The 27,482-nt window shown below is 41.4% G+C and overlaps 2 protein-coding genes across 2 annotated transcripts in view; one reads left to right on the forward strand and one right to left on the reverse strand.

The window, feature by feature from the left end:
- Positions 1 to 12,154, reverse strand: part of MYLK4 (myosin light chain kinase family member 4) — an 81,783-nt gene extending 69,629 nt beyond the window's left edge. Inside the window, exon 1 of the mRNA XM_063161587.1 lies at positions 12,022 to 12,154. Coding sequence (XP_063017657.1) covers positions 12,022 to 12,077 — 56 coding nt within the window. The 5' untranslated portion in view covers positions 12,078 to 12,154. The remainder of the gene's footprint in view (positions 1 to 12,021) is intronic.
- On the forward strand, positions 1,300 to 26,648 carry WRNIP1 (WRN helicase interacting protein 1). The gene is made up of 7 exons (XM_063161610.1): positions 1,300 to 2,010; positions 10,900 to 11,091; positions 12,084 to 12,328; positions 19,042 to 19,274; positions 24,321 to 24,476; positions 25,332 to 25,411; positions 25,875 to 26,648. The coding sequence occupies exons 1-7, from the start codon at positions 1,300 to 1,302 to the stop codon at positions 26,148 to 26,150; spliced, it is 1,893 nt and encodes a 630-aa protein (XP_063017680.1). The 3' UTR covers positions 26,151 to 26,648.
- The last annotated feature ends 834 nt before the right edge of the window (positions 26,649 to 27,482 follow it).

Below are 27,482 nucleotides of genomic sequence, written 5' to 3' on the forward strand. Positions count from 1 at the left end.
GTGGCCTGACAGGACTTCAACCAAGGAAAGCTGATTCAGGCTCTCCATAGAGCACATCATCCTCTAAGCTTTGATCACCAAATGTGGCCATCTATCTTATGAAAATGACATGTCCTAATTAAAGGACATGTTTCTTCAAGCTAACCAGTGAGTTAGTTATCTGGGAAAATATTAATGGGATGGCAAACTCAAATGTCTTACTGGGCTCTGTTACCAAGCAGAGACTAGGATTGAGTCCAAACGTGATTGTGCTCTCCACCATTATTATCTTAATACATCCCTGAAATAAAAAGCTGAATAATAGAATGTGAAATTTGTTTGCAAGTGCCTCCACCAAAGTCCTAGAGAAGAAATCTCACCCTGGTCATGTGTCACTGAGCAATGGGAAACTGTGACCTTCACATGGTGTGAAGTTCCATTTTCCCCCAGAGGAGGGTGAAAACCTTCCCCCAGACATCTACATTTCCCAGCTCTGGCCTGGGAGATACTTTCTTCTACTTTCTGGGTCATCTTTGGCAAGCCAATCACTCACTCCAAATAAATACCTTGCTTCATGAACCACAGCTTCACTTGCACACTCGGAGACCACACATGCCATAAAAGCACTGCTTAGCTGTAAGCACAGGCGGTGCACACCTATGGTCCTGCTGCTTTTTCTACCCTACAGCAGCAAATCAATATATTTGCATTATAAAAAATATAAACAATATAGTAATTGTTTCTAATTCTGATCAGGAAAAGAAATGGGCAGGCAAATAGGTATTAGCCGAAAAGTGGAACCCACAAACACCTCATTTCACTTTCAACATATGGGTTTAGATTGTAATCCCTTTAGTAAAAACTAGGTTTACATGATAGGCTGTAAAGTACTTTGCTTCAAACGCAGTCCTTTGGTTTTCCATCATCAGTTCAAATACAAATTTTATTTCTGACCTGCTGGCCACTTTCTAACTAGCCACTTTCAAATTTTAAGCCTGGGGGTACTGTTAGCCAGTAGCCAGACTTGTTTACCTCCTAATACAGCTGACATTAGACTGACCTGAATTTTACAAGCTGGGAACTATTATGTCACAGTGTATAATTACAACTAAACATATACTTTAAGAAAGAAAACAAGATGTAATATGGAAAGAATTACCAGTGGGTCAAGTTCGGGTCGTAATTTAGGATGCGAATGGTACCGCTTACTGTGCCCATCTTTGAAATACAACCTGCCCTACATTCTGCACAACACAAGAGTTCGTTTTTGAACCTAATTTTTTAAAAATTAGTAATTTATTGATGGTTTTTCCACAGAGAATGACGTTTTCACATATTTCAACGAGAAACCAGGTGGATCCCAAATCCAGAGCGCTCGGCGATGTTGCTCAGCAGCCGAGGGGCAGCAAAACCCGGCTGCTGGGGCGGGGAGCGGGGCCTGGCGGACTACAGCTCCCGAAGGGCTGCGGGCGGCTCCGCTTCCTGCCCGGGCCGCGGGAGCGCATGGAGCCGACGGAGGGCGCCGAGGGCGAGCGGGTGGTGCAGTGCCCGGTGTGCCTGCGGGAGCTGCCGGGCGCCGACATCAACGCGCACCTGGACCGCTGCCTGCAGGCCGGCGGCGCCGAGGCCGAGCCCCCCAGCAAGCGGCCGCGCCTCGCCGCCGCCCCGCCGGGCGGCCAGGCCGAGGGGCAGCCGGAGGAGGCCCGCCCGCCCGCCGGGTCCCCCGTCTTCTCCCTCTTCCACAAGGGCCGCGGCGGCGGGCAGAGTCCGGCAGCCGCCGGTGAGAGGAGCGGCGCGGGGCGGGACGAGGCCGCCGTGCCGGGGGGCCATGGATGCGCGGCCGCGCTGTGCGGGGAGAGCCTGGCGCAGAAGCTGGAGGGGAAGCCCCTGGCCGAGCGGCTGCGGCCGGACACGCTGGGGAACTACGTGGGGCAGGAGCGGGTGCTGGGGGCGCAGACCCTGCTGCGGTCCCTGCTGGAGTCCCACGAAATCCCCTCGCTCATCCTCTGGGGGCCGCCGGGCTGCGGGAAGGTGAGTGCGGGCGGCCCCCTCGCAGCCGGCGGGGTCGGGCCGCCGCTGCTTCAACGTGGCTTTTGAGGCCGCTGTACCTAAAACCTGCCAATTTTCGGACTCTCTCTTTTCTTCGCCCTTCTGTCTTCTTGGTTTCTTTTGTAGCTTCCTTACGTTGGCTGATGTCCATTAGTTTTCACTTAAGATTACAAAAAAACACAACCTGCCTCGTGAATAAAATAGAATTGGTCCACCCCCATCAGCCCTGCTCCATGCAATTTGCTCTTTGGTTACACAAGGCCTCTCTTGCTTTCAGATAATTCAGATCTCGTAACTCCAAAGTCCGTACCTAAAACATAAGCTGTGGTTTAGTTAATGGCTGAGAAGCTGAAAAACAGCCACAACACAGAATCTATAAATACGTCTAGGAAACCAGCAGGATAATACAGCACAGTTTGCGAGTACTAGGTTTGTTTTAGCCAACGAATTCTTGCCCCTTAGAGAAGGCAGCACTGGTTTGGAAGCCAGGTAGCTTATGGCTAGGCACTCATCCACCTTCAACCAGTTTTAGGCTGGTGGGTCTTTGTGGGATCTGACCACTGCATCTTCGTGTCCTGCCTCCTTTAGCATACCAGGGGCCATCATGAATCCCCAGAGACTGTCTAGCACAGCAGTGAAGGGATTCACAGTTGTTGTGAGGGAAGGACCAAAGGAATGCCTCAGGTGTGGTTGAGCAGTGTTTAAGATCTCGCCTGAATTTTGTCCTGTTGTTCCACGTATTTCAGATTTGTGGTGTGGCAGGGCAAACAAAATACAGCTTTCTCTGTCAGTCTAATGTGTTCACAACATTTAGTTTCATGTATTATGTATTTATATAATTTGGTGTGTTGGCTGTGTGAGAGTATGTTTGAGAAATCTGGGATAGGGGAAGCAATTGATGCTTAGCAGAGAAGTTAAGGACAGAGCAGCAGCTTGCTCTTGTCAGCATACTTAATTGAAAATAAAAGAGAGTTGCTGTGTGGTGTTTGAATAATAATGCTAGTCAATCACAGTAAATAAGGAGCAGGTGTTAGAATGAGATGAATACCATTAGCAGTGATGCAGCAGGTTTCTTAGGCTAGATAACATACACCTCAAGAGAACCAACTATTGAACTTCAATAATTGCCACTTCCTTTAAAATAACAAAGTAATAGCAGAAAGTAAGAGCTCAGAATAGATGGGATGAAGAAGGGCTGTCTCTGAAAACTGATTAAAGGGGAGGTGGATTGACTAAAGTAAGATGGCCAGAGAGAGAAGTGGAATTCAGTTCTTTAATAAATAGGAATTCTTTCTGAATAACACATTCAGGGGCTTGCTTCTATATTTTTTGTGGTCTCCTGCCTTTTGTTTCTTGTTATCTCTGTCAACAGCATGTGCTTGCTTTTTCTTGAAGCTCTCTTTGCTCAGGAAAAAAAAGCTGTACAAGTGCAGTGGTAGCAAAGCAAAGGCTGCAGAACAGTCTCTGCAAACTGGCACTGCTTCAGTGGCCTTTGAGTTGGGGTCTGATGAATGCACCTGGCTTTGACCATGGAAGTTGCTTTTTCATGAGCTTGTGAGAGCCTAACAGTTGTGTTCCAGGTCTCCTTTAGGAACCTTCTGTGATAAGTGTCTTTGAGTAAAGGGTGATCTGTTTTATGCCTGTAATGTCACAGCTTTCGTTCTCCTTTCATACGGCACATCGTCCTCACCCATATGCTTTATGCGTAATTGTATTTAGTAAGCTTGCTTTTCACAGAGTTTAAATTCTGTTGTTCGTCAGTTGTCTAACAGTTCCGCTACTCATCTGTTACATTTTTACTCACTGAGGAAAAATACTACTGGGTAACTCTTCTGCTTTCTAGGTTATTCCTTCTCAGCAGAGTTTTGAGTCTATCTGCTTTCAGCTGGCTCCTGATGAAACACCCATTATTGGCTGAACCAGAAATTCCTTCTGCAAAAAGTTGAACTTTGCCCCTTCACCCATGTTTATCAATATTTCTAGGATGGTGCTAGAGTAGAGTTTTATCTCAGGCCTTCTTCCCCATAAATCATAATGTCTGTCTGAGTTAAATAGCTAAAAGTTCTGTTCTTTTCTTGGATATGTCCTTATAAAATTCCTCTCCTGACAGATTTAACATGCAAGCAAAGTAGTCGACCTGAAGATGAAAAAGGAGATCTGTTCTTGCCTGCCTATCCCTCTCACTGTTGGAGTTGGTTGTATATAATGTGTCTAAGAAGACATTCCATGAGAAAGCAATATTTGGCTTGAAAGCTTGAAAGATCCTATAGAGGAGAAGTAAGCTCACTGCCTCAGGACCTGGTTGGACTGATCAGCAAAAACTGCTTGAATTAAGTACAGTGCTTTTCAGCAGTAACAAGGCCATAGGCTAAGCTCTGCCCATCAAAGAGCTAAAATAGCAGCATAATTAGATATGTTGGTCTAAATTCAGAAGTGCTGTGTAAGGTGGTCATACATTTCTTAAACCTCTACAGGCTCTTGCTGCCCATGGAATCTGGTTGTTGCAGCCCATCTATGCCTTCTTCCATTTCTACAGCCAAATGCCATGGTAACTGATACTTTAGAAAGGGTAGAGCAGGACTAAGTAAAAAAAAAAAAACTGAACATGGAATAAATCATTAGGGCCAAATTTCAAATCAATTTACATATTTTTCAATCTGGATGTTTATGAAAAATTGTAGTTCAACAGCCTTTTTCTAAGCAAGAAGAAAATAATCTTGCTTGTTAAAGTGCTATAAATGTAATATTTCTTATTGTAGGTCAAGAGTATTTTTGGAGAATTTTTATCATGAGACAATAAAGCTAGGTACTAGAATAAAAACATGTGTGCTATGTAACTGCTCTGCCCAAGTCAATTTTGGCCTCAGCTGCACTTGAATATTGAAGGAAACATCCTCAAAATTGAAAAGACAAAATTGGGGTATTTCCGTTGCGATCCTTTTTTCTTTTGAGTTTCCATCTGTACTGAGTCCTCTTACTTTAAGGGAACATGATCTTTGTACCTTGAATCTGTCATCCTAATTACGTAGGAAGCCAAGGTGCTCTGATGTAAAGACTTTGACTTTTTGTTTGCACTTTTGTCACTCTGAAGTGTTGAACACAAGAGCCAGTTTTCTTCTTTTAAGAAGCTGACCAGACTCAGGCCAGAAGAAACAGTGCTTCAAAGAGATGCCGTGGTTATTAACTTAGGAACAGTTAGCTTGTTCATACTGACTATGCAAATTTTTAAAGGCCTGTATAAATCCGAGTGTAATGTGAGTAAGCTGTGCTGTGATTTATGGCATCTTAATACAGGGATTTAGATTTTTGCATGTCTGCCATTGGGGCACCAATTTTAGTAAAGAGTTAGCGGGGGGACACAGCGTAACTTGAGCACCGAATAATTTTGCTGCCACAGATGAAGTTTAAGCCTTATAAACCTGAACATTCTGTATTTAAGTACAGTAAACATTCCCTCTTATGGCTGCCGTGTAACAAGAAAAAAATAGGTAGCAAGTGGCATGAACCCGCTCCTTACAGAAGATAAGACAAAGAGCATTCATGGATGATTTTTTGAGGTTCATGTGTGCACTCCTGTAATAAGATAAAATATGCAATGTTGGTATGAGTGCAAAACATTAAAAACCCCAGTAAGTGGTCTTTGAAGTTTCTATCAAATCTTCTCTGACATTATATTTTATTTCTAGGACTGCCTGTGTTTCTTTTCTTTCTTTGCATTCAATAAATGACCTATTGAAACACAGACAGAAAGTCCAGCACCTGTTTTGGTGCCCACATATTTATCATCACTTCTCAGTGCTTCCTATTTTGCTGATTCAAGTGGTTACCTAATGGGCTGTTTGATTGCTTGAGTGTATTTTGTCTTCTCTTATTCATGCAGCTTGGGACGTGATTTGAACCATTTGAACTAATGAGTTCCTTCGATTGATTACCATGAAATTTTAAACTGAAAATGCATCATGTTTTTTACTGTAGTGTAAACTCAAAGTCCAGGACAGCTCTGAAAAATGGGTTAGCCATTGCAGTTACCTGTGTTTGCAACACTTCCTTTGCAGGGACCAGTGTTGTAATGCAGTGTGCTTGGTTTTGCTTATGCCAATCTAAATCAGGAATAACTTGGGGTGGCTCTCTAGGAAGAGAACGCTGGAAGAGAAAATACCATTGTATCCATAAAGCAGTTGGAATTTAAGTACACGATTCAGAATACAGCAAATGGAGATACAGCTCCATTTCAACAAACATTATGCAATGACCTTGCATCTGTTTATGCTTGGTTGGGCTTGGATTCTGGAAGTGCTGTAAAGCACATACTGTGTCTCTTGTTCAGTGACACTTACTCCTCCAGTAGTATCTCAGTGGGCTATTTGGGGTTTGAGGAACCAAACAAGATGGGTAAGAATAGCATCTGCCCTTATATAAACACCAACTGCTGCTACTTTTGATTGTGTTTATCTCTATAGACAGTGTCCCCGGGCCATGTTCACCTGCTGTGCTGCCAATTTCCTTTAGACACGGCCTGGCTTATCTCCTGTGACGCAGTGTGGCACAGAGAACATCCACAGAGCTACATCCCAGAGAGCTGCTGCCCTGTGTGGCATCCAAGGATGCTGTTGGTGTCTCCCTCAAGGCAGTGAAACAGAGCACGGCCTTTCATGATTGCTTGGCAGCCACAGTGTGGCCCTGCTGCCAGCAGAGGGAGGGTTGAAGGTGAGGGGAGACCATTGATGGCAACACCATGTAAACAAAGATTTGGAAATCCTAGCCAGAATAGAAGAAGAGCAAAAAATAGCTGCAAAGTCATGGTCAAACAGCAGCAAAGAAAATCAGGGTGCTAGTTCAGCACTCTGATAACATGGCTTAGACCCTACAGGTCTGTAGGTGTAACTAGCCTGTTGTGTTTTGCACTGGGCTTATCAGTCTCTTTTCATCCCTGCCACAAACATAATAAACATTGTGGTTTGCTCTGGAACAAACCAGCAAAGTCACTTGTTGGGGAAACCTACATGCCAGCTAGATTATCTGTGCTCAGGAATAATCCATGCTGTGCTGCACTTGTGCCAGTCTGTGCCAGATCTGCTTTGGTCACCTAAACATGGCCTGGCAGAGCCTACAGCCTTCCAGACTTCCTGGGAGAACTGTGTAGGACCTTGGGTTTCACAGTATTCTTGATATGGTCTAATCCTGTGTTCTAAGCCCTTCCCAGGTTTTTCCAATTCCACTTCCTGAAGTGAGCTAGGCAGTACCACTCTTCATTCTTGTAAGGAACTTTGGTGAGCTAATGTGGTGAGCATAGTTTAATGGCCTGGTACAGGGCTGCAAAAATCAATAAGACCATCTTACTTCTGAGCAGGTAGCACTTGAACATCAGCATCAATAAGACTGGCTTAGCTTGTATGAGCTTTTAACTCTTTCTTCCAGCCGTGGATGTGAAGGAGCTTTGACTAGTGGCAGTGCAGAGAGGAGAGAAATACTTCATACTTAGGAGTGTTGCCCAGTCAGGGAAACTTCTGAGTATACAGAAAATTGTTGTCTCCTAGTACAAACACCCAGCTTACCAAACAGCAAATCTGATTGACTTTTCTGCTCTGACAGTGGGAGGTGTGTGGAGCCAAGCATGCTTTGTGGGTTGCTTTTGTTTCATCCATAACTTGTATCAAAGCCTTGAAAAATGAATAGCATAGTTGCTGTGAGTGAGCTTGCTTGTTTGGGTTGGTTTTTTTTGGTTGGTTGGTTGCTGGCTATTTGTAAATCTGAGATAGTTTCAGCTGCTGGGAAAGGATATTCTCATTTGGGCTGACACAAAGCAATAGGTGCAGGATGGTGAAGGAGAGTTTCAGTAGTTGAGTGTTTTTTCTGTGTGCAATGGGTCTGGAAATAAATGGGCTGAAGTTAAGTGTTATTCATTGGTGAATAGCGGTTCGGAAGTTTCTTGGTAAATCTGTTTGTGTTTCAGAACAGCTTTTTATGATGTCACTGCTTTAGCTTGTCTAAACAGGTAGGTCAGTAAAGTCAATATTCAGCATAAAAGTTGAGGTAATAGGTATGAGTTTGAATAGTTTGGCGTCATAGTAGAAATGAACTAAGAATGGTTTCTAGAAGGGGCAAGGAGCTGTGAGCTCCTTGTAAGGTGTTATTTTTAGTGAAGTTAGCAAAAGGTTAGTTTGCAGAATCACTGGATCACTCCTGTTCTTAATTTGTGGGAAACAATATTCCTGCTCCTGCCCATAAAGAAAGAAACATGAACTAAATAAGAAACACCTGTATAATAAAAGGAGTATTACCAATTTTTTTAAATTTTCCTTTTGTGCCTGTTATGCAGGTTCTGATTCAGGGGTACTCACAGTAAATTGCAACATCAGTGTCACTATTTAAAAAGATTTGTTTTCCAGTGTAAGAATCAAACATCAAAATTTATTTTAGATTATGAAGGATAATCAGTGTATTTTCTACTGCCTTATTCCATATCAGATTTCTAATTTTCTTCTTGTTCCTTAAATACATTGCCCATGGGGGAAAGCTAGGAAATTAGCATGTGAGTTATAGGTGTTTTGTGCTACTGCCTTCATACTTAAGCTACTTTGCTTACATGAATTCTCTACTAGGTTTTGTGTTCCTTTAGGTTGTAACCTGAAGTAACAAAGAGGGAGAAAACTGTAGCTTGTTCCTGACTTTTGCTTGAGATGGTGAGAAAAAAGCAGCATAAAAATCCTGAACTCATGGGAAGTCTTTCAGAGGACCAGGGAAAGTTTTGCATCTGTGTGATAGGCAGTTTGACTTGCTGAATGATTGATTGTGCAGAATAGAAGGAAGAGGCTGTGAACATGCCTGTCCTAGTCAAGCATTGCATTTGAAAAGCAATGTATGTTATTCTTATTGCAACCTTTGGTGACCCACAAGTTGGCAGAGGGAGAGAGGTATCTGCTGGCTGGGATCCGTGCAGCAGATTTCAAGTAGATTCTTGGTCTAATGGTAACTTTCAAACAAATCTCTTTGATTTTTTTCCCTAAATTAGAGTTAAAAATATGGACTCTTGTGCATGTGTATAAAACAAAGTCTTTACTGCTTTTTTTATAAATAACAAAACTCTCTGAGTTACAGCCAGGGTACAATGTGAGCTACCAGCCCAGGTGAAGCTACAAGAAGAATAGCTGCTTTATTTTTTTTTCTTTGTTGTCTCACCACTGCCACTTTTAGAGAAGGAAAAGGTACATTTTCCTTTTTCATCCTCAAATTTGATGTATTGGGTGTTTGTGTGCTTTCAGAGATTTTTAAGGCATGGATATATCCTCTGAAGTTACATTCTGATTCAAGGCCCTTTTGTAAGGAAAGATGAATTTTGGTTTTAACTTGATAACTCAGTTTCAAAGATATTTTTCTTTTGGTTTTGATGGGGTGGGGGTGGAATTTGCTTGTTTATTTTCTCAGATCTTGCTAATATCTGTAGGCTTTGCTGCAAACACTTTCCAAGTGTTTTTCCAGTCTTGTCCTGTGCAATGATACAGCTTGGGGATGGGCTGGTGGATTGAGCTCCAGGAAACGAGGAAGGATCTGACATGGGATGTGAGTCTTATGTCAGGACCTGAAATGACACTGCTTCTGAAGGCAATCAGGAAGCCCTTACTAAAACTGAAGCAAGAATAAATAACAATATATCCTTCTCCTTAGCCTCCCGTTTTCTAACTTGGGCTGGTTGCGGTTTCAGGGACAAGGAAATCCGTTAAATGGACAGAGCAGGGTACTGCAACACTGTTGGTAGCCAAGTGGTAGGTGCTTGTTTCTGCAGCCTCCCTGCAAGAGGATCAGGTTGACACCACCTGCTGCTTTAACCTCAGCACTTAGAATATCTTCTGAGGTGGTTTTGTTGGCACCTGTCCCTGTCCTCATCTGCTGAGGCTCTCCTGTCTTCGGTCTGCTTTGGATCCTTCTCTACTAGAACCGTGAGCTTGATGGAAGAATCACCTGTTTTCTCTAGCAGTACTTTCAAATAGAGATACACTCTCTTTGGGGCATACATCTGTGTTAACTAAGGGTTGTGAAGGAAAGTCTCAAAACCATGTCTGTGATATGTTCTGGTGTAGTAAATCTGCCCAGGTTGGTGGAGGTTGTGTCTGTGCTTTGGTAGGCTAAGTGAAATTATAAATAAATTTAGATTTGAAGGGGTTGTTCATAAGGACAGAAAAACAACATAGCTGCTTACTAAAAACAGCCAGTTTGTTCAGTCAGCTACCTTTTGCTTCTCTGGGTCAGCATTTCATTACTGTTAACTATTTAGATTTAAGAGTTACATTTTTTGAAGTACACATGTCAATTTCTAATGCTAACGTTCTCATGCTTTTGTAGAAACTGCAGTCTGATTAATTTCATTTTTATGTGTATTTGAAATATAAAAGGGTTTAGTTAAAAACATTGTAGCTTTTTATTTCTCACACGCAGTTGCACTGTAAGCTCTTAGGCAAGTGTCTTGGGGTAGTCCAGCATCTTTATCCACATGCTCCACAAAATAACTGCACAGGGAATTGCAGTCAGCCCGTCTTCTGTGACAGAAATGTATTTGGCAGAGAGTTCTTCCGTGACAAAGGAGACAGCTGTCAATGCTGTCCTTTTCAGTACTGAGGCTCACAGGGTCTGGTATGGAAAAGTGCAGGCATTGGAAATGCAGCAGAGGAATTGGCAGCTACCTCTAGCAGGAAGTTTTTAAGTCTTCTGTGCCCTAGAATAACGTGAGCTAAAAGCTAAATATTAACTCTGTAAACTGTCAACACTGCCCCTATGTCCAAAATCTATAGCTTAGTTCTTGACATATTTCCTTTAAATTGGTACTTTCTGTATCTGAAATGATTTTTACAAAGCTTTCTCCTATTGCTGTTTCAGACTACACTGGCACACATCATAGCCAACAGCAGCAAAAAGAATGGCATGAGGTTTGTGACACTGTCAGCCACAAGTGCCAAGACAAATGATGTTCGAGATGTCATCAGCCAAGCCCAGAATGAAAAAAGACTCTTCAAGAGAAAAACTATCCTCTTTATTGATGAGATCCATCGTTTCAATAAATCTCAGCAGGTATTGTACTACACTGCTTTTTTAAAAGAGCTTTTGTCAGCACTTCTGTAAAATCTCCCACTTTGCCGTAAGGTGATACCTTCCTCTGGGCTTTTGATTTCAGTGTTAATACTTGTAGTAGATGAATTTGGCAGAAACATAAAAATTAAATTCCTTAGCTGACTTCCAACCAACATTTAATTATTGTGATTCAGGGATTTAAATAAAAGACTGAGTTATGATACTTTTATGAAATTTTATTTTTTGCAAAGTCATGTTTGTAGTGTTTGCTGCACAAATCTTCATTTTAGCCTCCATCTGAGGGGGTAGCATTCTGTATTACCTTTAACAAAGGTCTGGAATGTGAATGTGCCAAAGGTGGGTATTTTAATGTTGTCCTCTCTTCTGTGTAAGAAAAAAATAAGTCATGGCATGGTACTTCAGGATAACACTGCAGCCATCACTTGGGCTTTTTTTCTTTTTTCTTTCCTAAGTATAAGGTTTTTTCAGTTGTGCCATGGAAAGCTTGAATTCTGTATGCTTGAATACTACAGGTTGCAGTTATTAAATTGAACTGTTCTGTAATCTTCCTGTAGTTTGCTGCATACAGAATTAAGCAGGGAATTGTAGCCCTAAAGGTTGATTCAAAGTATTTAGGAGTAGCGTCACTATTTGTTATCCTTGATAAGGCAATTTCTTGATTTCTTGTGTTGCCATGCAATAAACCAAAGTCACACAAACCCAAAATTTGCAGATTTCTTTACCCTATTTCTTTTCAGCTGGTATGGTCATTCTCAGTGCAGTCATTTATTATTAAGGTGTTGTGTGCATGAAATTAAATCGTTTCAATATCTGTGCAGATTAATTGCCTTGTCAGTGTGGTTATTTGTCTTATCAACAGGGAACCCAAAGTCTCACAAGACGCAACAAAAAAAAAGGTAACCTACTCACATGGGATGTTTCAGGTTGTCATTGATCGAGATCAGCTTTTTCTGCTTCCCTCCCATGCTCAGGACACTTTCCTTCCGCACGTCGAGTGTGGGACGGTGACCCTGATAGGAGCGACCACAGAAAACCCTTCCTTCCAAGTGAATGCCGCTCTCCTGAGCCGGTGCCGGGTGATCGTCCTGGAGAAGCTCTCGGCCGAAGCGATGGAGGCAATTCTGATGAGGGCTGTCAGGTTCTTAGGGCTCCAGGTTGTGGGCCAGGGCGACCAGCACGGCACCCCTGCCACTGGCAGCAGCAGCAAGAGCTCGGAGTGAGTACTTTATGGGCTGCGGGGTGTTAACGTGCACAGCCCGAGGAGCTGACTGCCTGCCAGGGAGAGAATGAAGCAGTTGGGGGTGGGAAGAGAAACCCTAGCCACTTCTGATAGTAAAGAAAAGAAGTGGCAGCATATGGCAGGGGCGGGGGTGACAGGAGAGAGAGAATTCAGAGCATTGGCTCTCTCCATCCAAAACATAATCTCACCGTCTGGATTAGGACAGAATTTTATACTTGGATCCATAACTCCTGACTCACCCTCTCAGGATATTTAAATCTGTTCTGCTGCTGAGGATTTGCTGTGGAAGCCTGTATCTGGGTCTTTGTCATGTCTTAATGTGTGTTACTTCTTGCTACTGATTGTAAAAGCATCATGTTACCGTTAAGTGCTGAATGGGCTATCCCCTCTTAATTTGGAAGTGCCTGCCAGAAGTTTGTTGTTTTCCGAGAATTTGTTTTTAATGAGATCAGGGAGGGTGATGCTGCTTATGTTCTTTGGTTGCAGGATAAGTCCTGTGCTGTGTTTTAGGATACCCAGTGATGAGAGGAACTGTTGCTGTGAGACATTAATAGATTGTTTTAAGAGAGACTTTGTTTTTCTCTGCCCCTTGATGTCCAGACAGATAAATTCATATTAAACACTTTCTAAAGTTTTGGAAAAAACAACATCCAGATTTGTCTACAAGAGATGTTATCTGCCTTCTGAAACAGGAGGCTGGCAAATAAGAGTAATGCATGGTACTGTGGTACTCACATGCAAGCTATTACACTTCCTTCGTGTTGGTTCTTGGCTGCACTCCTCGTGATTTACAGTGCATTGGCGTGGTGGTGATTGACAGACTGTATGAAATAAATGAGAGGGAACCCACTTGAACTTTGTCACAGAATGTAAGCACAAAGAATTGCCAACCTGAATGCTGAGGTCAGGACAGGTAAGGAAAGGTATTCCTTTTTTATTTTTAGGTTACCCGCCTCATGGTTTATTCATTTGTAGCTTTTATGTGTTGTAGTAATGTGAATTTTAGAAGAGAAGGCAGTACTGCATGTCAGCATTAATGTAGTGGCACAGCTGTGGTTGTGGCTACACCCTGACTGGGGTTCAGAGGCTTTCCTTTCTGTACAGGATTAAAGTACAAGGCATAGTTTCAGCTGCAGTTGTTTGGGTTTGGGTTTCACTGGACTCTCCATGTCTGTAACCTTCCAATAGCTATGGATGATTTAAACAGCACAGTGCTTCATCAAACTGAAAGAAGTCTGGCAGGCAGACTGTCAGACTAACACAGTTTCAGAAATCTCTCCCTGGGGAGAGAGGGCCACACTCCAAAGGCAGTCATGGGAGCCAAGCCTTTAAAAATAAAAATGGGGGTTTGAATTGAGGAGGTTTTGTTGCAGTTGTCTTTCTTACCTTTCATTATGCAGTCTAGTGCTGAGCTACAATTCCTACACTCTGTTGCTGATAAGTTCAGATTTTTATAAGCCATCCACCCTCCCATGGTTCTGGTTTGGATTTCTCATTGATTCCTGCTTCTTGCTTCAGTGTCCATACCATTTCCGCTTCTTCATTTCCTCTCCACTGCTCTGCAGGAGCAGCTGTCTCAGCTTTTTATGCCCTTGCCTCTATGGAACAGGACTGTCATTAGATGCAGGCAGATAACCGTTCATGCTGTCCTGAAGAATAAATGGAAATCACCAATTGCAATTTATTTGATTGTTAATGGTGCTCACCTTTATACCAGAGTGAGAAAAGGAGCTGTAAGGCAGCATGTCCGCAAACTATCGGGTGTACCCACTTTGAAAATGCTGCAGGGGTCTAGCAGGAAGGCACAAGAGATGTGTACATTGAATTTTGGGTTTCATTTCCCATGTTAGTCTCGCTTTCCAAGCCACAGCAGTGTAGTATGAAGTACTACACTGCTGTGTAGTACTTGGCCACAGTTAATCAGATGGTTTTGTATCACATCAGTTGTCTGACAGGATGGCTTACCTAGGAGATTTTGAAGGAGAGGATGATTCTTTGTGGTCCCTCTTGTTACCTTGAGGAATATGGTGAGGGTGAATCTTCCTTAGCCTTTACAAGCATCTTATGTGCTTGGCAAGGATGCAGCCATCCCCTAGTGATTCAATGGATTTCATCATCTGCACTCCACAAGGAAAGTGTGCTCTATCCAAAACTGTTCCCTTAGATTTTCTTTGTGGATTTTTCTTATCTTACTTCCACCATTGGTGCAGGTTTCTGATAAGGTTAGATCACCTGGATTCTCTTTCACTCCCCTGTGGCCTTTTTTTGCTCTAAAGCTGGAGCAACTAGCAGTGAGTTTTACTTCTTGGATGTCTTTCTGTTTGTTGCGTCATCATGGCTCACAAAGGTTCTTTGACAGTTTTTATGTTTATTACTGGATTTCTTTAGGATAATATGTGCTTTCTGTTATATTTGCATCAGCATTACTGCCATCAAACTGTGCCTCTGAAGTCTTGAGTAAATCTGAAGACTGTACTTTACTGAAGTCTTTACAATCTGAAGACTGTACTGAAGTATAGTCTTCAGTATACTGAAGATGGAGAAATGAGAAAGGAAGAAACATAATCATGATGAAGAAAAGTAAGAAGTCAATGTTAAAGATGTTTTTTATTGCTGCAACTGCTTGTGCTTTCTGCAGTTTATGCTGTGTCAGTAGTAGCACCAGCTGTTCCAGGTGTGCACTGATACATTACACTTGTACTGTGTCAGTGGTGGAAGAAACCAAATTCTTCTCTTGGCTTTTTATTTTTGCCATTCAAGTGCTGCCCTCAGAATGGTATCTCTAATTGAAGTCAGACAGTAAACTGGATGGTTGATTAATGTGTCTGAAGCTAGATAGCACAGAAGGCACACAGCTGAGGGAAATGGAAGGAACCCCAGGTTCCTGTTGGCAAGCCCAGACATCATGCAGTTCAGCTTGCTACTGGCTGTATTACAAAGTTCTGGCGTGTTTCGAATTCACTGGTTCGTAAATCACAACACTGAAGGTGGAATTCCTTTGGATCTTCAGTGTTCAATGCTTTCTTGAAAATTTTTCCTTAGTTGAAATATCCATTCAATTTCCTTGCAGGAAATGAGTTGCTGAGGTGAGACAATGCTGTAAGGTAGTGAGAAGTGCATAACACACTGCAGTAGTTCAGTTGAAGAACTGTATTTGCCTGTAAAAGTGTTGCAATCTGCCAAGGAGCGAACATAGTTTGAATAATTGCACTGAGAAAGTAAGAAAGTACTGATTTATGTGGGAAAGAAGCAATGAGTGCTTTATCTCGTTTTGCTCAGTAATTTTTTAAATCTTTGATCACACAGGTTCTCCTTGCTTGGGCTTCCTTATATTTACTCCCTGATACTGCTTATTCTCTCTTGTCATTGGTTCAAGTGCTGTGGTGCTGTGTAGATTTAATGGGTTGTTCATCAGACATTTCATGTTGGTTCTTGGCACAAACTGTCTCAAGGGAATAGTGATAAAGTGGACCTGGAAGAAGGATTTATTATCCTGTAGTGGTAGTTTTCCACTCCTTGAGCTAGTATATCACCTTCAGCCCAGTGAGTGATGGATCCCAGCACGTCCCTTTTGGCTTGTTTATGTTTTGGTCTCCGTATCATTGGTTACAAGGTACCAACATTGACCATTGGCATCCAGTGGGTGTTCGGTGTTAATTTTGGAAGTTGAATAAAATATGGGATTGCCCATCTGCAAACATATCAGGAGCTTGGAAAGAAGTCAGAAAGCATGGCAGTTATTCTGCCTTGTGGTTCTGATGGGTGCAGAAGTTGGATAAACTGGAGGGAGTAGGGCACTTGAGCTTCTGAAGACAGGATAGGCTTAAAAATGTAAAACACAACAGTGGGTTTTGGAAGCCAAGGTATTGAAATAATTGCCATCCTGATTTTGAAATTAGACTCCTGCCTAGTGAAGTTAAATCATCAGAAAATGGAATTTAATTGCTCAGAAAAAAAATCTCAATTCAGTTGTTCTGAGTATGACATTTTATTATTTTGAAATACCAAATGTGTATGGAGCTGAGATTATGCAACAGGAAAGCATTGTGTTATTTCCAATCAGTGATTCTCATCAATGTGCTGTGCAAGCAGCTCGTATGTGGAAGTTTTCTCCATTCATTGTTGTTCTTTATCACATCCTGCATGTCATGCTATTGTAGGCATGGACTGCATCAGCCAATACATAATGCATTATTTGGATTGGAATTGCCATTACCCTTAGGTTACAACTGAATTTCACCATGGAAATGGACAAGGCCACTGCTTGTAACCAGCTTTTTCATACTTTCTTGTGAATATTTGTTTCACTTCCTGTTATATAAATTGCTTACATTGAGTCAACAGGGCAGTTAGAGTCCTATAGTGAAACAAGAGACAGGAATTCAACTCAGCTTTAAATTAGCAGGCAAATGGCAAAAGTGCTCTTGAGGCCTCAGCTTTTTTTGGGAAAGACTGTACTTAACTTCTTCCAAGGTAGTACCTGCCTTTTACTGCTCTCAATGCTTCCCCTTTACTGGCATCACTGTCTGCAGTTGTGGTATCTGTGCGAGGAAGCCTCAAGCACAGGATGTGTTTCTTTGTAACCAGCAGGCAAAGAGCTTCGTCCTTGAAGGTGAAATCTTCTCTCAAGTATGCCCTGCTGGTGTGTGAGAAGTGTTTGCTCATCATGTTGTATATTTGGGGTTGTTTCTGCTGAAGGAAGCCTTAGCAGCAGGATGTCTGTGTGTAGTGCCTGCTGGTTTTTTAAAAAGAGCATTTGCTTTCCTTGCTGGCTTTTTTAATTTAATGCTTATGAGAGATCTGGTACCCATCTGTAGTGCTGAGGGATGAATGTTGCTTCCTGATTTTCAAGGAATTTGATGCTTGAGATAATTGACTAAGTCTCTGTGCACTTGCATTGTTCTGCTTCCTTGTTCAAAGATGGTGTTTGAAACACCCTGGCAAAAGTGCCACTCTATGTGTGTTAATATTTTTTACTAGATTCATCAAATGCATGGGAAATAAGGAGGTGGAAAAAAGTCATGACAAGATGCATGTGATGCGTCTGTTTTTGCCAGGATGTCATTCCTCCTGTCTTCTCTCTGCAGCATGGGGTTTGCCCCTAGAAGACATTTGACAGCTTTCACTTGCAGTGGTTGATTAGGATTGCAGCTCTACTAGTTCTTCCTTTTTATGTGTGGCCATGAGAGGACTCAAATATGAACTGCTAATTTTTTTCCAGAACCTACAGTCTCTTTCTTTTGTGTGACAAGTGCAGAGTGGGTTTCTAAGGAGGAGGAGATGGCAAGTAAAGAAAATCAATGGACACATCTGTCTGGGAATCCTGATGCTGCCTTTTTCTACACCACTGGTAGTAATAGTAACACATCTTTTGGTAAATGAAGATGCAGGGCTGTTGTGAATCCTTAATTATTTGACACACAAGAGCTTCATAAGAAACAGCCTCTCACACCAAGCCCTATGTGCTAATCCTACTGATACCTGTCACTCTTGATTTACAGTGCAGCTACTACAAGTGGCTCAGTTAGGGCCTTTAATGTCATGTTTTAATTCCATTAGCTGCTGTCTCAAAATCAGATCAGTTACACCTTCTGCCTTAGATGTTACCTTTTCTACATAACTGACGTTTGAGGGTTAAATCCCCAACAGGGTGCCTGTGAAACATGCAGAGGTGAACTGGTTTGGATGTGTCCCAAGAGTGAGGACTGCAGCCTAGCAGGTGAAGACCTAGAGACAAAACTTGAGGACTTCATTGTTCTCACAGATTTTTCATGGACTCACTAGAAGATCTCAAGAGATCCTGCTGCTGCATTTCTCAGGTCTTCTCATCTTCATAGAATCACTGAATATTCTGAGCTGGAAGGGACCCACAAGGATCATCAAGTTCAACTCTTAACTGAATGGCCCATACAGGGATCAAACCTTTGATGTTATCAACACCGTGCTCCAACCAACTGAGCTAGTCTCAGTGATTTGTTAATTTAGAACGTGATTTCACTAGAATTTGGCCTTTTTCACATTTGTGAAACACTTGGAGCAGTAGATGGCAAGAAGAGTGATGGACATGTATTGGGATGCAGCTTCTTTCTAGTAAGATTTTTTTTTTTACCCCAGTGACTAAGTTGCAATACGAAAAAAGTAGGATGCACTGTGTTTTACATTGTAAACAGCCTTTCCAGTTGTTGTTTTCTAAAGAACAACTGATGGCACCTCTTGCTGTTGTTAGTAGTTAGTTCAAAACATCATGCTAATGACTTTATAACTCACTATATTCTCTTACCTGCATTTGGATAGCTTGCTGCCTTTTCACTGTTCTTCCACCAAGGAATTTGAACTGCCACCAGTGAAATGCTGATGGAGTAAAACCTTGTAAAGTTCAGCTAGCTGTATCAGAACTGGGCTGTGGTGAAAACCTAAACCTAGTTTTTGTTGAATTTATTGAGGTGAGGAAAAATAAGGGGGTTAAATAGATGAGAGCTCCTGCCCTACATTTTTTGTGTGCAATTGTATTTAGCAGGCACTGGAGCAGGAGGAAGAGGGTGGGCCCCTGGTTCTGCAGGACAAGTTAAGGCAGCTCTTAAACCCAGCAGTGCATCAAGAATCTTTGTAAAGAAACATCATTTCCCCAGCACAACAGGCAGGGAGAGGAGTGCCATGGGGGCTAAGGGTGTGTGGTTATTCTGTTGCAGATTCCCGGTGTACATAGAGGAGAAAGCTCTGAGCACGCTTGCCTATCTTTGTGATGGGGATGCCAGGACTGGGCTGAACGGACTCCAGCTGGCAGTTCAGGCCAGAGTAGCAGTGGGAAGGAACGCTCCTTTGAACACCTCTGCCAAAGGTGGTGCTGCACATAGCATTCTGGTAACAGAAGAGCATGTAAAGGAGGGGCTCCAGCGGTCTCACATCCTGTATGACCGAGCAGGTGAGTCACAGATGCAGTTTCTGAGATGCAATGTTCTCCAAATGTGATAGCTTCTCTAATTCCTCTTTCTTCTCCCTTTTTTGTTCCAGCTGCTCTACTGAAACAGTGGTTGTACTGAAGTTTGTCCCAAAAGTTACTTTTCCTCTACAGTGCAGTTGAGCTTGAAATTACTTCTCAGCCAGGAAGTGTAGATTAGCTGAAAGACCCGTTTGCTGTCCTGAGAACAGTTAGTTGCACGGTGAAATTATTTGTTATTTAAGGTCTATGAGGGTTTCAGTGAAAGGGGCAGAAGAATTTCATGAGGACATTTTTCTTGAAGGGCTGGATATCTTCCATTGCACTTTTACTCCTTTGAAAGTCTTGGGAGTGCTCAGATCCACAGCAATATGTTATGTCAAAACCTGAGCAGTTTGCTTTATTTTTAGAGTTGCTTTTTAAGGTAATGAATTCTGTAGCTTGCTTAGGGCAGGCCACATAAATCGCATTGCACTTAATGCTTCCTAGAGTGATAACCACTCTTGCTAAATTTGTGACTTGGCAATCTTAGGCATCACAGTAGCTGGCCACTAAACCATTTTATGTTAGAGGGTTAAAAATCAGTGAGTGTCAGATTAGGTGAATCCCCTTGAATGAATATGCTGGTTCTTCAGCAACACTTGAATGACTGTGCAGAATAGTATGAAATGATTATGCCAAGCAGTATTTGAAGAACTCATTTATTTTCTTTTTAATATTTTTTTAGGCCATTGTTTCTGATATGCTGCATTAACTGCCACTATTCAAAATCTGTGATGAGAGCTTTCTTGAGGCTGGTTATAACATATGCCCGCCTGCAGCCTTCTTGCTACAAAGAAATAATGATGACTCACTGTCAGGGGAGAGGCAGCTGGGCAGATACTGATCTAATGGCAGCTGAGAAGTCGAGGGCAGGCAGGGGGAGGGAGAAGAAACATTTTATGGGGTCTGTGGCAGGAAGAGGTCATGATTAGAAGGAAGTGGAAAATCTGACTGGTTCGCTGGTACAAGTCTCTTGCACAGCGTAGGTCCCTTGTGTGTTTGCTGTCGCCTTGTGGCCACTGTCACACAGAACTCTTGGCTGTGTCACCTTCTTGCTCTGGTAGAGATGGCATCTTCCTGAGGCTTGCATCAAGTCTGGGTAGAGTGTGTCAGGCCCTTCTTTGTTTCAGTAATCTTTGTTGTGGTTTGTTGTGGGGTTTTTGGTTAGAGATTTCAGAATGGTGAAAGCAGTGAAAACTGTTTTTCTGGGTTGTATAAATGCCAGAAAGCCTGACACCGATATTGTCACAGTAGCAGGTTGCCCAAGTACATGTCTTTTCAGAATTTCTTTTGTGGAATGGTCTGTGTTGTCCACTGACTGTTGGCTGCAGGTTGACCACTTTTGTCCATAGTAGAGGTAGCCATTTGTCCTAAATACAAAGGACTTTCAGATGGCGGCTACTGCATAAATTTTATATTTTTTTTGGTAGCATGTTTTAGCTAACACCTTTTGAATCACAGCTGTGGTGGTGGGATCTACAGTCCTCTAAAATAAAATGCTTCAGTCTTTTAAAGTGGAGGGTCTAATCATGATAGAAACAACACACATGTGTTGCATGTTCATGTAGAAAACACAAAATAATTTATTAGTGTTCAAACAGTAAATATGGACTTTTTATTTTACATTCTTTTTTGTTAACCTTCTGCAAAATTTGCCAAATACATGTAATTCGGCATTCTCTTCTGTATTTTCATCAAGTAATCTAGGAAAGAAATCATTCATAATGCAGTTGTTATGCTGTTGTTCTAATCTATGTGCAGACATGTAAAGAAAAGGTTTTTGTGCAGATAGTTTATGCATTTTAGCTGGAAGGACAAAGAAACAACTTTAATCAAATTTCACTGCCAGCAGCTGCCTGAAACCCTTGCAGTTGGAGAGGAGACAAAAACTGTTAGTAATATTTTAGCTTTTAATTGCAGTTGGTAAGATTTTGATCCTTTTAGAAAAATGATGTAGCAACCAAATTCATTGAAGTTTACCAGCAGATGGGCAGTGACTAGATCTTTAAAATAGAGTTGTACTGTTGCCCCTTCCTTTTACAGATTGTATCACTCTGCTAGCACTGATTTAATAAGATAAATCAGTAATTTCACTGCCTCTGTGGTGACATAACTTCATGTATGGTAAACACTGGGAATGTGTTATGCTGAAGTTAATTTATTCTGCAGTCTGGAACACAGTTTTTCATTTACCTTCTCAGGAGGAGAAAAGAGAAGGTATCTCACTCTCCTGGGTTTGCTGTCAGGGCAGAGCTTAGAGCCCTGTGGATGGGAATAAGTTGCTATTCCATACCATGCACATCATTGCTGGGGTAGGGGAGTGGCTTATTTGGAGTTGGATTCCTAACTGGTGTTAAATCACCTCACTTGCACCATAATGGTTTTTTCCAGCTCAGTTTTTTTCTGGTGGATCAGAATGAGAAGTCTTCTCATCCATGCTCTTGGTCTACTCTTACTTCCAAGGCTTTATTCTTTCCTTTATCAGTGAGCAGTTTGATGTTTACCTTTGCCTAAGATAAGAAATAATTTGAGATGGGGACTGATTTTAGTTTTGCCCACTGCTTTGTGAATAGAAATGGTTTAAGAAGCTCAAATATTAATTATGGTCAGTGAACAAGACCTTTTCCCATATCTTCTACCAATATTACTTGAGTTAAATCAGCACTTTAAACTAGCCTGAAAACTCCTCATGAGCACATAAAGCAATCTGTGGGCATATGTCAACAAGATTTATATATCAGTATATGTCAGACACTAGAAAAGCTCTCTCTTCCACAAAGCCTCTTGTGCAGTGTCTTATTTCAGAGAGGTATTTGCCTTTGTGGGAACTGCATAGAGAAAATTTATTTTGATTCCAAAAATTCTTCATAGTTTTGATTTCAAGAGGCATCTGAGATACAGCAGAGATAGATAAACTGGTATGTGAATGTCTCTCAACTGAATTGATAAGGCCCAAACCTATATGTTAGCTAACCAGCATGAGAAGGCTAATAAATAAAGGTCTACTAAAAGTTCTAGGTTTTTTTAAGCTGCTTTTGGTATCGCAGGATATCTATAAACTGTATTTTTAGACAGTTTAGAAATGTATTTTTAGACATTTTAGAAATGAAAAATCTCTCTCCAATGCACATCACTGTATTTTGTCTTTACTTGATAGTGCAACATGACTATACTTGAAGTATTGTCATTGTAGCTCTGTCACCAACACGAATTTTGTAAGGAAGGAAATAAGAAGCAAAAACTAGTTCCCTTCTCAGCCTGAAGTCTGAAATTCCCTGCAGGTTTATATATCTAAACCAAACCTATCTGCTGGTTTCCTTCTGCCTCTCCAGCTGAAATCCTCACATACGGCATTTTACAGTAGCCCAAACAGCACATAAAAGCCTCCAGCAGAAAACTCTGGATGAGTGCAACCTCTGGGGATATAAAGGCCATCTTCCTTACTTTTAAGAGACCAAGAGACGCCTCTTGCAAGAGGATGATGCGAGTTCAGCTGCTCGGGGTTACTGCTCCTGACTCAAGTGTTTTGGTGGAGCACGGACGTGCTGTTTGTGTTGGCTCCAGTGAGGGCTGCATACCAGGGCTCTTTGTGTGGAGTCCTAGCAAAAATAGCTGTCTGACTGCCTGTGCTCACCAGCAGCCTCTTGAATTCCCCACAGAATCACACTCCAGCAGGGGCAGAGATGAGGGCAATGGACCTGGAAGGTGGAGGTCTTGCTGACTACAAAAGGAACAACTACAGCAGCGTGGTGATGTTGGTTCCCAAACTCACTCAGGCAGCCCTTTTATTTTTCAGGGCCTACAAGTCACTGCTGTGTTCTGATTTGGCCCTCAGGCTGTAAATCCTTTTAGCCTTAGGAAGAAGAGGAATATTAACAGATGGCTGTGCATGCAGCCAGTTGCCTTTACAACACATACTTAGCTGTGAGCCAAGGAATGCTAGGCACTTGAAAAAATAAAAAAAAACAGATAACATGGAAATATTGCAGCAAAATACTCTTACAAGTTTGATTAAAAGACATGCATAAGAATCAAAACCAGTTGAACAGAGGAAAATTGTAAGCAGGAAGGGTCTCATTCAGTGTTTGTAATACTGACTCCCTATTTTTAATTGTAGCCCTAGAATATCTGTGGGATAGCTCTGTTTCTCCTTGGAGTCCAAATCTAATAATATATTAAGCTTAAATATAAAAAAAAAAATCCTTGTAATTCTTTCAGTCTTCCCACTTTTTACTTAGAAGCCTGGCATTTCAAGTGTTGTTGCAGTAGGGCAAGTGTCCACACTTGAACTCAGCATTTCTTAGGGGTTTCCCAGGGTTGTGCACTGCAATTCTGTTTTTTCTAAATTGTATGGTGTTCCATCATTGTATATCCATGGCATTTCCTTTTTTCTCACCCCTATAGAGCACATCAAACTCGTGTTTTACTGTGCACTTCATTTTCAAGTTTTAGATGATATGAAATGTCGCTTTTCTAAAATACAGTAATACTGTATTACTGTATCCAGTGGTGTCTTGTATTGCTGGATTTCTCTTGTTGTCTTCTCAGAGCTCTGTGTGTGTCCAAAAGCATTGATCAGCTATTTCTATGTGCTTGTACTTTTTGGCAATTACAAACTATTTATGTAGAGTTTTCTTCCTAACTGCTTAAGATATCTGGGGTTATCTTTTTTTTTTTTCTTTTAAAGAGAAGGCACTTAGTTTACAAAACCCAAATTGTTTGCCTAGCAATGTTTACAAAAAAACAACTTCCTTTTCATCAGCAGTTGCTCTGATTTGCTTATGTAGTTAGGGAATGATTCACATGGGAAACCATGAAGGCACTGAAAACAATAATGAACGCTGTAACCACATATCCCTAAAAAGAGCTTGAAAAAGCACCTTATGTTTACTGATGTAATCGAGTAAAATATATTCTGTTCCCTTAAAGGCATTTCACTTAATTTCCTCCTAACAGCTTTGTGTATTGCTTCTCCCCCATCCTGAACAGGAGAAGAACATTACAACTGCATCTCTGCCCTGCACAAGTCTATGAGAGGCTCTGATGAAAACGCCTCCCTTTACTGGCTTGCTCGAATGCTTGAGGGCGGTGAGGATCCACTCTATGTGGCAAGGAGGCTGGTGAGGTTTGCAAGTGAAGATATAGGTCAGTATTTGTACTATTTCACATGGGAAAATCATGTTGAATGAAGATCTGCCAGGCTTCTCTGGTTTCTAAAAGCTGGCTTCTGAAAAACAAATGCAAAATATGCAGAATAGGTACAAAATACTGAAATGCTGCACATGGCATAAAAACTTTGTGTATGCAGGCAGAGACCTACATGAGGTATCATTGTGATGATTACCTATTTCAGGAAAGACAAATGTGTTTGAGGTCAGGGTTGGTGTATATTAATATGGATTCTTTTAAGCCCTGCTGGTTAGTAGGTCACCAGTAAACTTGTGCCAGCACAGAATGTGTATTTCAGGCATATCTGATTTTCTAATAAGTCTGGCACATGAATACCTACCATGACCTGCATTCCTTAGGTTTAATAGCTGTAAGGCATGTTTATTTACTTATCCAAAGTAGTAGATCTAGCAACACTTTTAGCACATATGTGATGGGTGAAGAGTTAGGAGACCTGTGAAGCTATGTCTGTATAGCAATATTTCCCCATTTCTTTATTAATTTCAAAAGGTAGGAGAATCGTATGTGGTCAGCTACTGCTCAGGCTGCCACTGTGTGGCAGCAGATTCAGTCTAAATCATACACACAGCTTAGACTTTTTTTTCCTTTTTTTTTTTTTTTTTTTTTTTTTTGTGGGAGGAGGAAAGCTTGTGGAAAGAGGGAGTGTATCATATGTATGATTTGGTATTGTACCAGGAATTCCAATATCTGAGAAAGTAACTCTGAAATGTGCATGGATACCTTACAGGAAAGGGAAAAAATAGTTTAAAAAAAATACATTAAGTGAAGTAAATAGACTCTAACCTGCTTTTATCTGATCCCTTTCCGTAGGACTGGCAGATCCTCTGGCTTTAACACAAGCAGTTGCTGCTTATCAAGGCTGTCACTTCATTGGAATGCCTGAGTGTGAGGTAAATGCTTCATTAATTCACTGATTTGAAAGTTCTGCAAACTGTAAGACCTATCTGTAACTATAAAAAGAAGCAGATTGCAAGGACAGGACAGACTTAGTTACTTGTTCATTCTGCATGTCCCCTCTTTGACCAGAGAACATTGTAGCTCTTAAAATAGATGCTGTAGTTTAAAAAGAAGTCACTGCATATTTATTGTTAAAATGTGATGCATGAACATATATAATTTTTATCTGGTTTTTTTCTATGATAGATAAAGTAGCTGTTATTTTCTAGTAGTGAAAACCATGGAGCTATGGTATTGTTAAATAATTCATCTTGTTTTAAGTATTCATATTATAGTAGCAGGCAGAGGTCAGTTTAAAAACAATCCCTACCATGCTGTACAACCAACCTGAATAACGGGCCTTTTCCCAAAGGGCTTAAAAGAGGTAATTTAACCTTTCACTCTGCTTGTTTGCAGGTGATTCTAGCACAGTGTGTAGTGTACTTTGCCAGAGCCCCAAAGTCTATAGAGGTGTACAGGGCATACGGCAACGTCAAGGAATGCCTGAGGATGCACACAGGACCACTGCCCCCTGTTCCCCTGCACCTGAGAAACGCCCCAACAAGGCTCATGAAGAACCTGGGCTATGGAAAGGGCTACAAATACAACCCCATGTACAAGGGACCTGTGGAGCAGGACTATCTACCAGAAGAGTTGAAAGGAACAGACTTCTTCAAGGAACGAAAAACGTGACTGCTGTGCTCAGAATCAGTTTTGATTTTATGACTCATACATTTCTACTGGGATCAAAATTCCCCTTACAGTGTCAGCTGCCTGTTACCCTGGTTAAAAGGATTAAACCACCAAGCCTTATAGATACTTTTTTATCCTTCTGCTTTTATTGCTACTGTTCAGAAGATATTTTGTAAAGGGTTACAGTTAGGCAGTGTAGAGATGCAAAATGAGCTGTATCCATATAGTGCTGTCACTGGTTTAAATGAAATTAAGAAAACAATGAGACTTGTGTTTCTGGCTCTTGCTGTGAGACAAGAAATATTACTGTGCTGCTTTTTAAAATCAGTGGCTATTTCAGATTTTGAGAACATTATTTTCCAGAAAAATAGTAAATTGTACCTGCTCTGCTAAAATACTGTACAAAATATAATTACAGAGTAATTTTTGCTGTTATGATCTTTCAGAGACCAATTTTGTACAACAGTTATTAAACCAATAAAGCTGTTACAAATAGTGTCTATGCATTTGTTTAAATACTCCTATGACAACAGTGTGGTTTTGAAAGTTTGATCTCCCTTTAATTTTATTATCCCTTCCTTCCAGAGCAAGTTAAATTCATTTTGTAAGCAGAATAGTCATGAACATGACCACTGGAGTGATACCAAGCTCTTCACACCTCTCTCCAGCTGTGATATGACCCAGCCACCTGCAGGTCAGCTGTCCGGACCACACCAGTTGCAGGTGAGTGTTTCTTGACACAGAGGTATTTGTGCTGTGTAGTGTTTAGATCAGAGGGGTTGCCACAGCCACATGTCTGGAGCTCATTCAGAGCAATGTTCACAAGCCAGGAGGCCTGTGGGCTGAGAACGCAGTGTCAAGTCCAGAAGCCAACTTTATTCTGCTTATTCCTCTTAATTCTCAAGACAGATTGCTGACCTTTGGCCTTGATCAAAAGTTTTGGATATACAGCCTCCAAAGTTTTGTGATTTGTATTGGAGATTAATTTTGTTGTGAGATTGCCTTCATATGAAGTTCTGTGTGATGTAGGGGTCAAGCCAAAGATCCTGGTGTAACTGGAATGTTTCAGAAATGAACCTTTTGCATGACTATGTACTGTTAGAGGGTTTCACTCATATTCTTTAAACATTTCTATGTTCTGCTACCTTAAATAAGTAGTTTTTGAATGGGCAAAATGTTGTTCTAAAGACAAGCAAGTATTTCAACAAGCTTTATTTATGTACATTTGCATGCTTTTCTTTTTAACACAATTCACTTTGTTGTTGTTTGGTTGGAACTTCTTGTTGCATAAATTAAGGGGTTGATTAATTAGATTAGTATTTTTATCCTGAT

The sequence above is a fragment of the Melospiza melodia genome, chromosome 1, assembly GCF_035770615.1.
Source record: "Melospiza melodia melodia isolate bMelMel2 chromosome 1, bMelMel2.pri, whole genome shotgun sequence".
Classification (NCBI taxonomy): domain Eukaryota; kingdom Metazoa; phylum Chordata; class Aves; order Passeriformes; family Passerellidae; genus Melospiza; species Melospiza melodia.

Bases quoted from the DNA above. Each gene is read 5' to 3' on its own strand.
- WRNIP1 (XM_063161610.1), top strand. From the start codon at position 1,300: ATGACGTTTTCACATATTTCAACGAGAAACCAGGTGGATCCCAAATCC. The intron at 24,477-25,331 runs GTCAGTATTTGT...CCCTTTCCGTAG, and splicing joins GTTTGCAAGTGAAGATATAG to GACTGGCAGATCCTCTGGCT. The intron at 25,412-25,874 runs GTAAATGCTTCA...GCTTGTTTGCAG, and splicing joins TTGGAATGCCTGAGTGTGAG to GTGATTCTAGCACAGTGTGT.